Here is a 16183-nt window from a genome sequence, read left to right as displayed (position 1 = left end):
CGCTCCAAAGGGCAGGATCAGTGGAAGAGGTTCCACAAGAGTGAAGGGATAAGGGGTTCTACTCCTGTTATGTCCTAATCCCAAAGGCTCATGGTGATCTCAGACCAATCTTGGACCTGCAAAACCCCAACGGATTCATAGATACTAAGGTCAGAAGGGACCATTCTGATCATCTAGTCTGACCTCCTGCACAGCGCAAGCCACTGAATCTCACCCACCCACTCCTATGAAAAACCTCACCCATGTCTGAGCTATTGAAGTCCTTAAATCGTGGTTCAAAGACTTCAAGGAGCAGAGAAGCCTCCCTCAAGTCAACCATGCCCCATGCTACAGAGGAAGGCGAAAAACCTCCAGGGCCTCTCCAATCTGCCCTGGAGGAAAATTCCTTCCTGACCCCAAATACGGCAATCAGCTAAACCCTGAGCATATGGGCAAGATTCACCAGCCAGATACTACAGAAAATTCTTTCCTGGGTAACTCAGATCCCATCCATCTAATATCCCATCTCAGGGGATTTGGCCTATTTACCCTGAATATTTAAAGATTCATGAGGAAACTGAAGTTCCACATGGTTTCCTTGGCCTCTTTAATCTCCTCTCTGGATCAGGGGGACTGGTACGCCACCCTTGACTTGAAGGATATATATTTTCAGATTGTGATCTAATGGGGAAACAGAAACAAAATTGGTATGATTTGTTGTAAATAACATGCACTACCAATTTACTATGCTCCTATTTGGCCTGCCAGCAGCCCCTTGAGTATTCATGAAGTGCATGGGAATCGTCACAGTCTTCCTTAGGAGATAAGAGGTTCAGGTCTACTCTGACCTAGACGACTGACTGATCAGAGTTTGATCCAAGGCCCAGGTGGAGGCAAAAGTGGAGTTAATACAGTCAACTTTCCAGGATGTGGGGCTGTTCATAAACATGCAGAAATCTACCCTTTTCCCAGTTCAAAGGATATAATTCCTTGAGGCAGTCCTCAACTTGACCCGGGCCAAAGCCTTTCTGCTGGAAAACTGGTTCAGAGCTATAGAGGTGCTCATAGAGAATCAGAAGAATCATCTCATCACAACCACAAGAAACTGCCTAAAGTTCCTCATAGGTGCATGATGCCATATGCCCTATGTGGCATAATATGTGAGACTATGGCTCAGATCTCTCGAGTCTTGGCTAGTGTTGGTATATGCACCGGGCTGACACCATCTGAACTGGGTGGTCTCTGTTCCCCCATCAGTGATTGCACCACCTTTGATGGCTGTACCATGGACAGTATGCATAAGAGTCCCATCTTAAGGCCCCGACTGTCAATGTCTCTAATTACAGACACATCAGCAATTGGATGGGGGCTCACTTTGGGCCCCTCAAGACTCAGGGACTCTGGTCCCCAGAGAAGCTCTTGTTACACATCATTTTGAGGGAACTGAGGTTGGTGAGCCTAGCCTGCAATGCATTCCAACCCCACTTGGAGGGCAACTGCATGTTTGTCCTTACAGACAACATGACAGCAATGTTCTACATGGACAGAGCATGTGCCTCTCCCCTGTGCCAGGAAGCTCCTCTCCTGTGGGAATTCTGCATAACCCACTTGATCCACTTCAAAGCCTTCTACCTTCTGGGGTCACAGAATGAGTTAGCAGATCATCTCAGCAGATCCTTTTCCAACCATTATAAGTGGTCTCTTCGCCCACACATTCTTAGCACTGTTTTCCAGAGGTGGGGAACTCTCCAGGTAGACCTGTTCATGACAGAGCATAACAGGAAGTGTCTTCACTTCTGCTCCTTCCTAGACCACAGCCGGGGCTCACTTGCAGAAGCCTTTCTCTTCTCTTGGATGGACGAGCTCTTCTACCCATTCCCTCCCATCCCTCTCATACATAGGGTCCTGCTGAAGGTCAGAAGGGACAGGACACATCTTATCCTGATGGCTCTGGCCTGACTGCATCAGCACTGGTTCACCATCCTCCTAGATCTCTCGGTGAATGCAGCCTGCCTCTGTTTCTGGACCTGATCTCTCAGGACCATGGTTGTCTACTTCATCTGAACCTCAAGTCTCTTCATCTCACAGCGTGGAAACTCCATGGCTGAACCCTGCAGAACTGGCATGCTCTGGACCTGTTCCCGAGGTGCTTTTAGGGAAAACCAGCTACTAGAGCCACTTACTTGGCAAAGTGGGAGAGATTCTTGGTCTGGTCAGTGCAAAAGGGGGTTTCTCCTATTCAGTCAGCACACACTGCCTTTCATTCTAGATTACCTACTCCAATTTAAACAGCAAGACCTAACAGTATCATCTATTTAGATTTCATCTAGCTGCAATCTTGGCCTTTCACCCATAGATGAATGGCTGGTCGGTCTTCTCAAACTCAGCCTGTGTCATTTTCTTAAGGGTTTGGAGCAGTTCTACCTCCCAGGTATGCCAGCCACTCCCTCCCTGGGACCTCAACTTGGTGTTGGCAAGGCTAACAGGACCCTCATTTGAACTGCTGGCAACGTGTTCTCTGTCTTGGAAGGTGGCCTTCCTGGTCACAATTACTTCTGCCAGAAGGGTCTCGGAGAGCCGAGCTCTTACTTCAGAACCACTGTTACACGGTCTTCTTCGAGGACAAGGTTCAGCTGTGGCCACACCCAGCCTTCCTGCCAAAGGTGGTCTCTCAATTCCATAGCAACTAGCATATCTTCCTACACGTCTTCTATCCAAAGCCACATGCTAACATGGAGGAACAGAGACTCCAATCACTGAATGCACTAGCTTTCTACATAGAATAGGACTATACCCTTTCAGAGATCCACTCAGCTTTTTGTAGCCATTGCAGAGAGAATGAAAGGCTGTCCAGTCTCAGCCCAGAGAATTTCATTGTGGATCACTGCCTGCCTCCGCACATGCTATGACCTAGCAAAGTTCCTGGCTCCTCTCTTGACAGCTCACTCTCAAGAGCTCAAACATCGGTGGCGGTGTTCATGGCATAAGTTCCTATTCAGGACATCTGTGGAGCAGCAACATGGTCAACAGTCCACGTTTTCAGTTTCCACTATGCCATAACCCAGCAAGCTAGACACTGTGGGTTTCGGCTGAGTGGTGTTACAGTCATCATTCCAATGAATTTCAAACCCTCCACTTGCACAACTGCTTGGAAGTCACCTACATTGGAATGGACATAGGCAAGCACTTGAAGAAGAAAAACCAGTCACTAACCTTCCATAACTGTTGTTCTTTGTGTTGCTCATGTCGATTCCAACTCTCCCCCCACCTGCCCCTCTGTCAGAGTTAGCGGGCAAGAAGGAGCTGGCAAGCGGGCAGGGCCCCATATACCAGCACTATGAGGGCATGACTCCAGGGGCACCAGAGCTGACCCAACAGATACCACTGAGGGAAAACTTTCCGGTGGCATTGCTGTGGGCTAGCACACACCTACGTTGGAATGGACATGAGCAACACATCTTGAAGAACAACAGTTACAGAAGATTAGTACCATTTTTTAAAATGAGGCATAATATAATTTGCCTGGCAGTATAATTCAAAATAATTTACCAGGCAAATTTTTTCCCAGAACATGAACTCTTTGCCAGGATTGGGGATGTTTTATGATTTGTAGGCAAATGTATCAGTGACTCATCAACTTTAAGGCCAGAAGGGATCATTGTGATCATCTAGTCTGATCGCTTGCACATTGCAGGCCACAGAACCTCACCCACCCCCTCCTGTAATAAGACCCATAACCTCTGGCTCAAATCATGGTTTAAAGACTTTGATGGTGTAAACTGTGTATCTACTGATCCACTTGCAATCTGGGTGCTAAACTCACACTGACCGCTCCTGAACACATGAGGTCAAGCTACTGATACCTTTTTAATCTTGACATAAGGGTCAGTGACTTCTGTTTGAATCTGAATGATGTATTGGGTAAGATCAAGCAAATTGCTTGTAATTGAAATGCAGTACCAATGTCTGAATAAGAAAGCAATCTTGCTTCAGACCAGAAGCAGAAAGTCTTGATTGTGATCTCAAATATTTTGATAAGTTGTTGCATAAAGGATTCTGATTTACTACACTTTTTAATAGTTTGCATTGTATGTTTGCCAGGGAAGACATTTACAGATGCAGACATAGGACATGTTCATGCAACTTCGAGGGTCTGTAATTCACTGTCTCCATTATTAACTTGTGATTTTCACTCTGCAGTTCTACGTTTTCAAGTTCTGAACACTTTTTTTGCAATTTTGTTTAGTAATCCAGCACACTTATTCAAGGCTTAAATCCAGGGGAGATGGTTTGTTTTTTAAAATATGCTGCTCTTCAAATTATAAAATGCTAGTCTGGCGGACAAGAAATAGGTAATTTTAAATCAAACAACCTGGGGATTATTAAATATATCAGTGTTTTGACTTCAGTCTGTCGGTTTTTAATTTTTTTTTGCCCCAGGATTGAGTTGTTAATATTTGTGGGTCTAGAATACTCTAATCAAAGTGAATAAATTATAGTGTAAAACTGCATAGATTTTGTTGCAGAAATCAGCATTGGTTTAATCACCAACATACTTTCTGGAGGTTATTCTCTCATGATTTAGTGCATTGCGCAGCAACTAAAATTGTCCCAAAGCTTAGTTTGTGAAAGTTGCTTATTCTCCGTAGAATAGACTTTTTTTGTGGTGACCTAATTAGTTTTTAAAATCATTAGACAAGAGTACATGATTCCTTGTTCTTGCAAAGAATAAACAAACCCAATAGGGCATTAAGGAGTGAATTAAGTGAGCTCTGTTATGCAGCATGTTAGACTAGATGATCAAAGGATGGTCCCATTTGCCCTTAAAATCTATGAACTTCAGAGCTTTGACAATTTTTTCTTGTATACAAAGTTTGGTATAGATTTCTAATAAAGTAACATCATTGAATTAGACCCCTAGCTGTTTTTTTCTCTCACAGGCCAAAGGGAACTGGTGGCCATGTGGAAAACCCTGTATTTAATTTAGAGAGAGAGGAGAGTTTCATGCAAGTAACTGTCACTTCCAGATTAAATAGGAATATGTGTTGCCTTCATTGTGGAATCTCAAAGGTGGAATATAGTTGGGATTAAAAATTGGGTATGGGATCCTCAAAGCATGAAGGGATTTGGAGGAATTTTAATAATAGTTTGTACTGAAGTATCAAAATAGAGCATGCACAGTGTACCAGGTTTTCTTTTTCTGTTTCAAGAATTCTTAGGCACTTCTGGGAAAGGGAGAATCTGACTGTGATGGTCACACTTTCTGCCTTTCTCAGACTTTTTGGGGGGAGGTAGTGGGGAGGTGAATAAAGTGGGGGAAGAATAAATTATTATGTAGAAAACATAACAATAATATAGGAGGCTTAAAAGTGATGCTTTATATTGAGATAATTTATTAGACAAATATGACGTGCACTGATGCATGTCAGTTACTTTTATTCCACAGGATGGCAGTGTTGCAACATTTTCATGGTGTTATGAATGATTTATAACAGTTCATTGAAAATTGAGTATTATATAGCAAAAATATATTCCCTTGACATAGCAGATGATAAAATAGTAGTCAGACCAAGGGCTCAAAAACAAATGCTGAAAGGAAGCCACTAGAAACAAAAAGGTGGCAAGTCATCTTGATTGATGCGTCTGGTTATTTTAGCTACTTTTCTGATCAGTGCATTGTACAATGGGGCCCTAATTTCTTATCAGGGTTCCTTGGAGCTACAGAAATATCAGTAATAAATATAGGACCTGATCCTGCTATGAGCTTTGCATGGATGGAACCTCTTATAACTCAGTGGAGCTTTGTGTGGGTTTATGGATCTGTCCTTGGGGAGCTCATCGCAGGATTGGGACTGTAGCAAAGAATGTGGCCCAGAGTATTTGTAAAAGTGATAGCCAGTGTGCTGCCCCTCAGTTGCCAAGAGAAGAAATGACAAGAAGGCTAAAGTCTATCCTGAAAGTTGCATGAAAGCTTCAGCTTACTGTAAACCACTTTTGAACAGATAGAGTGTTTGTAATCAAGAATTAGTTCAGGAACGTCTAGAGAATTGAAGTCTGGGTTGAAGCAGCTAACTGTTTTGGAAATCCCTTTGATGCCAAGTAAAGTTAGTGACCAATAGTGGAGAGCAATGATTATGGAACGTTCTGTGATGAATGGCTAGGTGGCTAGTTTATCATTTTCCCTTAAGGTGCCAACTTCCAGGGCTCAGAACTGGGATAGCTAGTTAGTCAGCTTTCAACTAGGAAATAAGAGAGATGTGGCTGAGTTTTCTCTGACAGGTGTCATGTACTTCCAGTTTGAAAGATAAAAGGTAGAGATATTCTAAAAAGGTATGGTATAATATTTTTAAAGTAGGGCTGTCAAGCGATTAAAAAAATTAATCACGCAATTTAAAAAATTAATCTTGCGATTAAACATAGTAATACCATATATTTAAATATTTAAATGTTTTCTACAGTTTCAAATATATTGATTTAAATTACAACACAGAATACAAAGTGTACAGTGTTCACTTTATATTTTCTTTTAATTACAAATATTTGCACTATGAAAAACAAAAGAAATAGTATTTTTCAATTCACCCTCCTACAGAATCTCTTTATCATGAAAGTTGAGCTTACAAATGTAGAATTATGTTAAAAAAAAAAAAACTGCATTCAAAAATAACACAGTGTACAGTAAAAGCTGTGCTATCTGGCACTTTATCAACCAGAAAGCTCTATCAACCTGCATTTCTGATATCTCCCAATACAAATCTTCAGTCTAGTAACTGGGACTAGTATACTACCCACGTGGTTATGCAAGTGCCCATTCTTCACTCTACTTTTCTGCAAAAGAAGACGACAACAAGTAAGCAAGCTTATATCAGGGATTTATTCAAAAGAGCAGCTTCCAGGGTTTGTCATAGGGCAGGGTGGGCAAACTATGGCCTGCATGCCGGATCCGGCCCATCGCCCATTTTAATCCAGCCCTTAAGCTCCTTCTGAGGAGTGGGGTTTAGGGCTTGCTTTGCTCTGGCACTCCAGCCGGGGGCCGCTCCACACAGCTTCCAGAAGCAGCAGCATGGCCCCCTCCGGCGCTCCAGCTGGGAAGCAGGGTTGGGGGCCACACCATGTGGCTCCCAGAAGCAGAGGCATGGCTCCTCTATGCGTAGGGGCAGCCCAGGGCCTCCGCTCTGCACACTGTCCCCGCCCCAAGCGCTACCCCTGCAGCTCCCATTGGCTGTGAACAGGGCAGTATGCAGAGCTGCTTGAGGTAAGTGCTACCAGGAGCCTGCACCCCTGAGCCTCTTCCCGTGCCCCAATCCCCTGCCCCAGTCCTGATTCCCCTCCCGCCCTCCAAACCCCTCGATACCAGCCCAGAGCACCATCCTGCACCCCAAGTCCCTCATCCCCAGTCCCACCCCAGAGCCTGCACCCCTTCCATACTCCAAGCCCCTGCCCCAGCTGTGATCCCCCTCCTGCCCTCCAAACCCAGAGTACTCTCCTATACCTCATCCCCAGTCCCACCCCAGAGCCTGCACCCCTTCCATACTCCAAGCCCCTGCCCCAGCTGTGATCCCCCTCCTGCCCTCCAAACCCAGAGTACTCTCCTATACCTCATCCCCAGCCCCACCCCAGAGCCCACACCCCCAGCTGGAGTCCTCACCGCCCACACCTTACTCCCCAGCCAGGAACCCCTTCCCGCACCCTGAACTCCTCATTTCTGCCCCACCCCGGAGCCCGCATCCCCAACCAGAGCCCGCCCTCCCTGCACCCCAGCCCCAGTTTTGTGAGCATTCATGGACTGCCCAGGTGTGGCCCTCAGGTCAAAAAGTTTGCCCACTCCTATCCTAGGGTCATTACAGATTCAGCCCAATTTCCTACATCTTCTACATCTACAATGATAATTTATGTTGATAATGATGACTCTGAGGCACTGCAAGATCCTGAAGTGCCTTCTGAATCACCAAAGATTAAATTATGTTTAGTGTAGTTTTAGTGTTAAGTGCATTTTTAACTTAGTGATCTGGGTATATGTCATGCGTGCCCATAGTGATATGTAGAGTCATAATATAATCTACTGTAGAGAAAACTTTATCTGTATAACCCTAAGTGCTTCAAGAAACCAATCACACTGCAGTGCAGTACTACTACTGGATTGGTGAACACATATATACTGTACTACCGTATTTTATACTTTATTCACTTTATTGTACAACTCCTCCCCACTTAACGTCCTCTCGCTTAATGTTGTTTCGATCCTACGTCCCTGGTCAGTTACAGAACATGCTTCATTAAAGTTGTGCAGTGCTTTGCTATAATGTCGTTCGGCTGTCTGCTTTGTCCACAGCTGGCAGCCCCCCTATCAGCTCCCCTATGCCGTGGCCCCCTCTCTTCTCCCCCCCCCCCCCAGCACCTCCTGCCTGCTGGCAGATCCCGTGGATCAGTGACTTCTCCCTCCGCCTCCTGCCTGCAGCAATCAGCTGACTTGCGGCATTCAGGAGGGAGGGGGAGGAGCAAGGACTTGGTGTGCAGGCTCCCCCTGCCTCCTGAATGCCGCAAGCCAGCTGATTGCCACAGGCAGGAGTCAGGGGAGGGAGGGGAGAGGCTGCGCGCTGATTGCCGTGGGCAGGCGGGAGCTGCCTCCTGCCCACGGCAATTAGCTGGCTTGGGGTGTTCAGGAGGCAGTAGAAGGAGGGGGAGCCTGCTTGCCGTGTCCTGATCCTCCCCCCTCCCGCCTGAACACCACAAGCCAGCTGATTGCCGCAGGCAGGAGTCAGGGAGGGAGAGAGGAGGAACGAGGACGCGGTGTACAGAGTGAAGGGGCGAGGGGAAGAAGAGGTGGGTTAAGGGTGAGGGATTGGGGGAAGCGGTGGAGTGGGCAGGCCGTGGGTTGAGCCCTCCACCCCTCCTGCTTGCAGAATAGGGGAAGCTGCCGCTGCTGCTGTGCAACATGCTTCTCCTAGCCTACAGCACCTTCAGCCTCCTTGCCTGCCTCATTGTCTCCAGTGCCAGTGGGCTGTGCCTGTTTGGGGTAAGGCAAGGGCACCTCCCAACTATAGTACTGTACTGTATGGCCAAAAAAAAATTCCCTGGAACCTAACCCTTCCCCCTCCCCCACCATTTACATCCATTCTTATGGGGAAATTGGGTTCGCTTAACATCGTTTCACTTAGTCACATTTTTCAGGAACATAACTACAAGGTCAAGTGAGGAGTTACTGTATTCTAATTCTTTGAAAATTGGTATTCCATTGATGAAGTATAACTCTCAGTTAACCAAAATACTTAATTAACCAACATGCAAAGCTAACAAAGATAACAAAGCTTTTACTGTAAGACTTTAGAGCCTGCAAGGCCACAGAGTCTTATTTCTTGTTCAGCCAATCGCTCAGACAAACAAGTTTTTTATGTTTGCAGGAGACCATGCTGCCCGCTTCCTGTTCTGTTCTCACTTTCAGGTGACATTGTGGTGTTTGTATGGCACTGTTGTAACCAGCGTTGCAAGATATTTACATGCTTGATGCGCTAAAGATTCATATGTACCTTCATGCGTCAACCAAAAGCCATGCCAATGGTCCATTTTCATATGACTCTGGTGAGACTGTGCTGTGTTTAGTTGTGGACACCTTAATACTGAAATATGTTTTCAAATTGTGGGGGTGGGAATTAATTTAAGGGGAAAGAATGATTCGTAGGCAGTTTGTACTTATCTATCTATCTGTTCTTAAATCCTCCAATCACGGAGATTCCACAACCTCCCAAGGCAGTTTGTTCCAGTGCTTAAATACCCTGACAGTTGGAAAGTTTTTCTTAATGTCCAACATATACCACCTTTGATGCAATTTAAGCCCATTGCTTCTTGTCCTATCTTCAGAGCTCAACAAGGACAATTTTTCGCCCTCCTCCTTATAACCTTTTATGTACTTGAAAACTGTTATGTCGCCTCTCCGTCTTCACTTCTCCATACTAAACAAACCCAGTACTTTCAGTCTTTCCTCATAGGTCATGTTTTCTAGACCTTTAATCATTTTTGTTGCTCTCCTCTGGACATATCCAATTTGTCCACGTCTTTTCTGAAATGTGGCACCCAGAAGTGGACACACTACTCCAGTTGAGGCCTAATCAACCTGGACGTGGAAGAATTACTTCTCATGTCTTGTTGACAACACACTTTCTAATACATCCCAGAATGTTTGGGTGGTGGTGTGGTGTGTTGTGTTGTGTGTTGGTTTTTTTTGTTTGTTTGTTTGTTTTTTGTTTTTTTTGTTTTTGCAACAGTGTTACATTGTTGACTCATATTTAGCTTGTGATCCATTATAATCCCCATATCCCTTTCCACAGTACTCCTTCCTAGGCAGTCATTTCCCATTTTGTAAAGGAGGACTTCAGAGTTACGGAGACCAGAGTTACAAACTGACCAGTCAACCACACACCTCATGGAACTGGAAGTACACAATCAGTCAGCAGCAGAGACCCTCTTCTCCCCCCCCCCCCCCCAAAAAAAAGCAAATATAGTACAGTATTGTCTTAAACATAAGCTACTAAAAAAAAATAAAGGGGAAGTTTTTAAAAAAAAATTGACACAATAAGGCAAGTTAATATGCTTAGATTTCTGTTTAAATGTAATCTTAACTTTGAGTATTTTGTGTTTTATAATGCTTGTTTGTGGGGATAAATACAATGTACCTCTAGTGTATTTTATCCTAAATTACAGATGTGTTTTCTCAGTCTTACCTGTATCTTAATGTAATGTTTCAGGTAAACATTAATTTGCAACACCGTAGTCTAGTTGACCAAGAGACACATTTTGGTATCCACTTCTAAACTTTATTACCCACATCTGTTTAAAAGCTGAGATACTTGGGTTGTGTCTGGGGGGGGTCAGGTGGAGGAATGGGGTTTTAACCACCACGGTTTATTCTCTGACTGCTATTTTTGATCCGTTTCATCTCTGATGACAATGGTATTTATTTATATTAATGGAGCGCCTAGATTGAGGCCCTGTTGTGCTAATTATTCTACAGCTGCATAGTAGCTATATATAGTTCTTTTTTCTGTAAAGTTCAGGCTGCATAAACAAACTAAAAGTAGCACCATGATCTTGTTTTTTAATATTGCAGTAGATTCATGGCATCTACATTGAATTACATTTACTAGGATCATGAAATCCATAATCCTTTCACACTCCAGTAGGCTCTTAAAAGCAGACGCATAAAACTAGTCCTGCTTAGAAATTGCCATACCACATCTGACCAGTAATCCAGGTAGTTCAGTGTTATGTATCTGATATTGGCCAGTACCAGATGCTACAGGGAAATATGTAAGAAGCCTTGTAGTGGACAGTGATAGAATAACCTGCTCATAATGGAAAGTTTCTCCCAAATCTCTTCAGGTAGTGGATGGTTTATGTCCTGAAGCATGATGGCATGAAGTCCGTTCAAAATAAAATGCCCCTAATTTTATCTAATATTTTATTCTGGATGTTCGTATTGTTGTAAATTCTAATCTTTTTTTTCTCCCTCCCAATCCTACTGAATTCTTAGCTTCCAATCCTTTGTGGTTTGAGTTTCAAAGTTTAAAAATATATATATGGTGCACTGTGGGTTTCTTTTAAGGTACTTTTATTTTATTTTTTTTATTTTTATTTTTTTGGTTGCTTTTCAAGTTAATTGAATGTCCGCTCCTTCTTGTATTATGAGAAAGGCAAATAGGTATGCTGATTTACATTAACTTATGCCATTCATTCTTTTGTATACTTCAATTGTCTCCTCTCTAAATGGTCCCAGTCTGTTCCTTTCTCTTCATATGGAATGCATCTTCTGTTGCTTCTTCTAATGCCACTTATCCTGCAGATATCAGTTCTTTGTTGGGGATAGGGCAGACAAGAGGAAGATGTCTTGGGTAGATGGACTACTGATTTCATTTACCTCTCAAACTAAAGAAGAAAAATTTACTCTTTCATGCTTTGCAAGAACATATTAGCGCAATTAAAAACAGTGGTCTCCTTGCTTTCTCCAGAGCCATTCTCCAGAACAAGTGTGTTCCTGTTGTGAAAGTTACTAAGATCTTTTCAGAGTAAATCTGAAGAAAAATAGTGTGTAATATAAATCAATACTACAAATACCTAAATGATGTAGTTCTGCTATATTATGTGTCCATTGCAGGTGGGAATAAAAGGAAAATTGAAATTGTTTTTGAGATGTAGTGAAGGTTTTTTTGAAATATCATGTAGTAATTCATACTCTTTCCCCTTTTCCCTTCTGTAGCATATAGCACTTTCTACATTGTGGGCTTAATACTATCCATGCAGATACCTTTTGTGGGCTTTCAGCCAATTAGAACAAGTGAGCACATGGCTGCTGCAGGTAGGAAAACTAAAATTCCTTTAATATTTCCAAAAATTTTAATGCATCAAAGAATTGCACGAATTTGTAGTAAAAAAAAAAGTTGCTGTTCACCTCCTTTGTGTTATGCAAGTTGTTAAGGAGAAACATGTTAGCTAATTAAATTGGTAAGGATGGAAAACGTTACAATTTAGTAAATTTCAGGGGGGGAATGCCTTTTTAATTGTTAAATTATCCTTTTTTTTTTTTTTTTGTGTAAGTTAATGGAGGTAGATAATCTTTTACCAGTATTAAAACTAAATCATTTATCAATATGACAGCCATGTATTTACTACTAGATCAACTGTAATTTTGGAATATAATGTGACTTTTATGTATCAAAAACAGTGGTGTATTTGGAATGTTTGGTAGGTAGAATATATAATTTCTACTGAACAACTGAATTTATAAATAATTCTCTGATTTTTTTCTTCCTGAAATTGTTCAGTGTGAAACATTCTAGGTGAGGGATTTTTACATTTTAGTATTCATAGTTTAAATTTTTCAGTCAGCTCCTCTTGTATGAAAATTTACTTTTCATTTGTCCCAAGATACAGACCATCTAGTGTTTTGATTTCAGGAGACCTGTGTTAGATTTTTGCAGAGTGGGTCATTGGAGCAAGCGTCAATGACGACAAACTGAGAATCTGATGGGAAGTAGTGTCCCCTGACTCCTCAATAGAGGAGTACCTTCCCTTTATCAACAGCAACATTTTTAACTCTAAAGATACCTGTGTGATCTAACTTGCAAATTAGTCTTGTGAATCCCATATCAAATGACTAGAGGTGTTAATGGGTTCTTGGCCAGAAGGGTAAGCATTGCAGTAGTTTTCTTAAAAGTTCATACAATGTGTTTCCCAGACTTCCAACGTAGGCTGTGTCTACACTACAGACCTTACAGCAGCACAGCTGTACCACTGTAGCTGCACCACTGTAAGGTCTCCTGTATAGCCCCTATATGCTGACAGGAAAGCATCTCCTGTTGATATAGCACTGTCCACATCGGCACTTACGTTGGGGGGGGGGGGCGGTTTCCACACCCCTGATGGACAAAAGTGCTAGTGGAGACATAGCCTTGGCCAAAGGATTCCACAGCTATACCAGTTATTACTTGTTCTATTGGAGAATTTATACAAGAATTTTCCTCTTTCTTTAACCAGGTGTTTTTGCACTGCTGCAAGCCTATGCCTTTTTGCAGTATTTGAGAGACAGACTAACAAAGCAAGAATTCCAGACCTTGTTCTTCTTGGGTGTGTCACTAGCTGCTGGTGTTGTATTCCTGAGTGTCATCTATTTGACATATACAGGTAAGAGACGTCAAATGAGAACTGTGTGTGTACTTTAAGGTGAAGATAAAAGGTGATGAATGCTCTTAAATTAGCGTGGGTAGGAACAATTCTTGTCTGACTAAAATTAAACAGTATGTGAACAGATTCTAGATAGTTCTTACTAGAGCCCCACCACTGCACTTTAGGCCTGTCCTGTAAAACACTGTTGTCCCAACTATGGGCCTCCTGGACAGGATTTTTTGTGATGTTACCAAATGTCTGATGTAGGCTATGATGAGATCACCAAATTCACTTGTGACCTCAGCCAGATTTGAACCTAAAATAGATAACTAAAACCTAAAGAGGATATCGGTATAATGAAATTCCAGTTGATCAGTGGCAGTCTGTTAAGCATATAGTGGGTTGTTAGACATGTTTTCTTGCTTTTAAAAGAAAAAGTATTTAACTCATCATTTCTGTTACATGCCTGGAAGATGTTTAAATGAGGCAAGCAAGTACCTGTGGTGTTTGAAGCCTATGTGTTTTCTACTTCATAGTGCACTGAAGATAGAAGTTTAAATTTATATAAGAAAAAAATCAAAATCTAAGAAACCTGTAGTTTTCTACTATAAATTGTCCCTTGCCTTTGTAAACTATTGTAAATCATTATTTTCTCAAATAATGAAAAGGAACAGATAAAATAGGTTTTGGGGAAGAAAGTGGAAAAGCAATAATGTGCTATACAGTTCAAAACTGCGAAAACTGGGGATATACTTGATGATGTCCAGAAGTCAGAACAGAAAGCTACTGAGACTCTTCCAAGCCCTGCCCACAAAATAAGATCCACCCACAAGTGATGCTGCTAACAATTTATTGTGCAGATCTTCAAAATATGGTCATTAGACTTTCAGGGCTCTTTCGGTTTGACTCCCTCTCTTTGGGGTCCATATGCACTCCTGGACTCTGCTAGGTACTTTGGGTTTGACTTCCACTAGGTGAGGCTTGTGTGTCCCACTAGGCTTGTTGAGTTTGGCTCCCCTTTGGCGATGCCTGAGGTGCCAGCTATGCTCTTTTAGGCTCCTTGGGTGTATCTTATTGAGAGGGAGGTAGACAATGTCTCCCAAGCCTGGTCACTTATGCCAAAATGTCATTGAATATCTGAGTTAGCACTCAGTGATGTTGGCACCTCTGGAGCTATTGTTTCAGCTTCTACAAATGCAGGCATAGCATTTTTTTACACTCCGCCCATGTTTTTGAGGCTATCTCAACAACCTTAACTGCTAGAGTTACTTTTAAAAATATTTTAAATAAATGTTAAAATTCTGGAAAATATGGCAGCAAGAAAGAGATGTGCCAGTACACCGTACTTACTGAATCAGAACTCTGATGTCATCAAATCAGTAATTCTCACATTACTAATTGCTTTTCAAATTGAAGTCCACTAGCCTCCTGGCTTAACTGAACATCTGAGAAAGTACTGAACATACGAGAAACTGCACGGATCTGTGATTGACCTTAAAAGCCAGCTTTGCTCTATTCCCTGCAATGCAAGCTTTCTCGAGTCTCGAGTCAAGTAACTGCATTCTTGCTTCTTAATATTCCTCTTCTTATAAAACTTCTTTATGAATGAATAACATAGTTGTTCAAAAAAAAAAATGCTGCTGACTTTAGTGTTCAAGGTTGTAACAGCAATCTTTTTGTTTTGCCGTTGAGCTGAAAAGTTACAAAAAGAACAAATATAGATATTACCAGACGCTTCCACAACTTGCTGGATTGTGATCTGCCTTCAGATACATGTGAGCAGCTCCCACTTACTTCGGTGGAACTTTTCAGGCTGATATACAAGGGCAAAATTTGGCCGCTGATGTTTAAAAATTTTTTTCAGAGCATTATTCATAGTAGAAAGTAGAAGAGATGGGAATGAACTTGCAGAGCCTAGATCTTAATTTTCAAAACATTCAGGAGTATTCAGATTTGGCGTTTTGCTCCTAAATTGTATCACCAAGTTACAGCGAGAAAAGGAGTATCTATCTATAGGAACCTACAATATATTTCAGTTTAGTAGTAGTAAAACTAGATCACCTCTACATCCATTGATAGAGGGGAAAACAATATTGAAAACAGAGGGTAAATATGTATCTGTACTATTAAATAGAAGGTGTGGTTTGGGGAAAATAAACTCATGTACACAAATTTGCCCTCAGCACCTCCTGTTATAGAATAAGAGATTAAAACTTCTAATCAGTTATTTCAGCTGACATGCAGACCTTGAGAACTTTTTCCTACTCCATGCATAAAGCCATAAGGGTTAAAAGATGAGATTTTATTTTTCATGCTTCAGTTTTAATACTTTTCTGTGTTCATTTCATTAAATGACAGGGGAAGGAAAAATAAAATAAAAATTCTTTCAGCTTGGAGATCTACAGTATCATCACTTCCTTTTTGTGTTAGAGCCATGTTCAAAAAGCCTGGCACTTTTATGTAGGGTTTATCAGGGTGTCTGAATACTAGTATGCATTCACTGTTGCATGTAGATACTGCAGTGATGGCATTAGAGAAATCAAATGTT

General features: G+C 42.1%; 1 protein-coding gene across 2 annotated transcripts in view; it reads left to right on the top strand.

The window, feature by feature from the left end:
- Window positions 1-16183, top strand: part of STT3B (STT3 oligosaccharyltransferase complex catalytic subunit B) — a 72961-nt gene that overhangs the window by 38295 nt on the left and 18483 nt on the right. For both annotated transcript variants that reach the window (XM_043508990.1, XM_038389558.2), the window contains exons 6-7: window positions 12230-12328; window positions 13507-13653. In XM_043508990.1, coding sequence (XP_043364925.1) covers window positions 12230-12328; window positions 13507-13653 — 246 coding nt within the window. The remainder of the gene's footprint in view (window positions 1-12229; window positions 12329-13506; window positions 13654-16183) is intronic.

Source organism: Dermochelys coriacea, chromosome 2, assembly GCF_009764565.3.
Source record: "Dermochelys coriacea isolate rDerCor1 chromosome 2, rDerCor1.pri.v4, whole genome shotgun sequence".
NCBI classification, from domain to species: domain Eukaryota; kingdom Metazoa; phylum Chordata; order Testudines; family Dermochelyidae; genus Dermochelys; species Dermochelys coriacea.
This window is presented reverse-complemented; position numbering and strand designations above follow the sequence as displayed.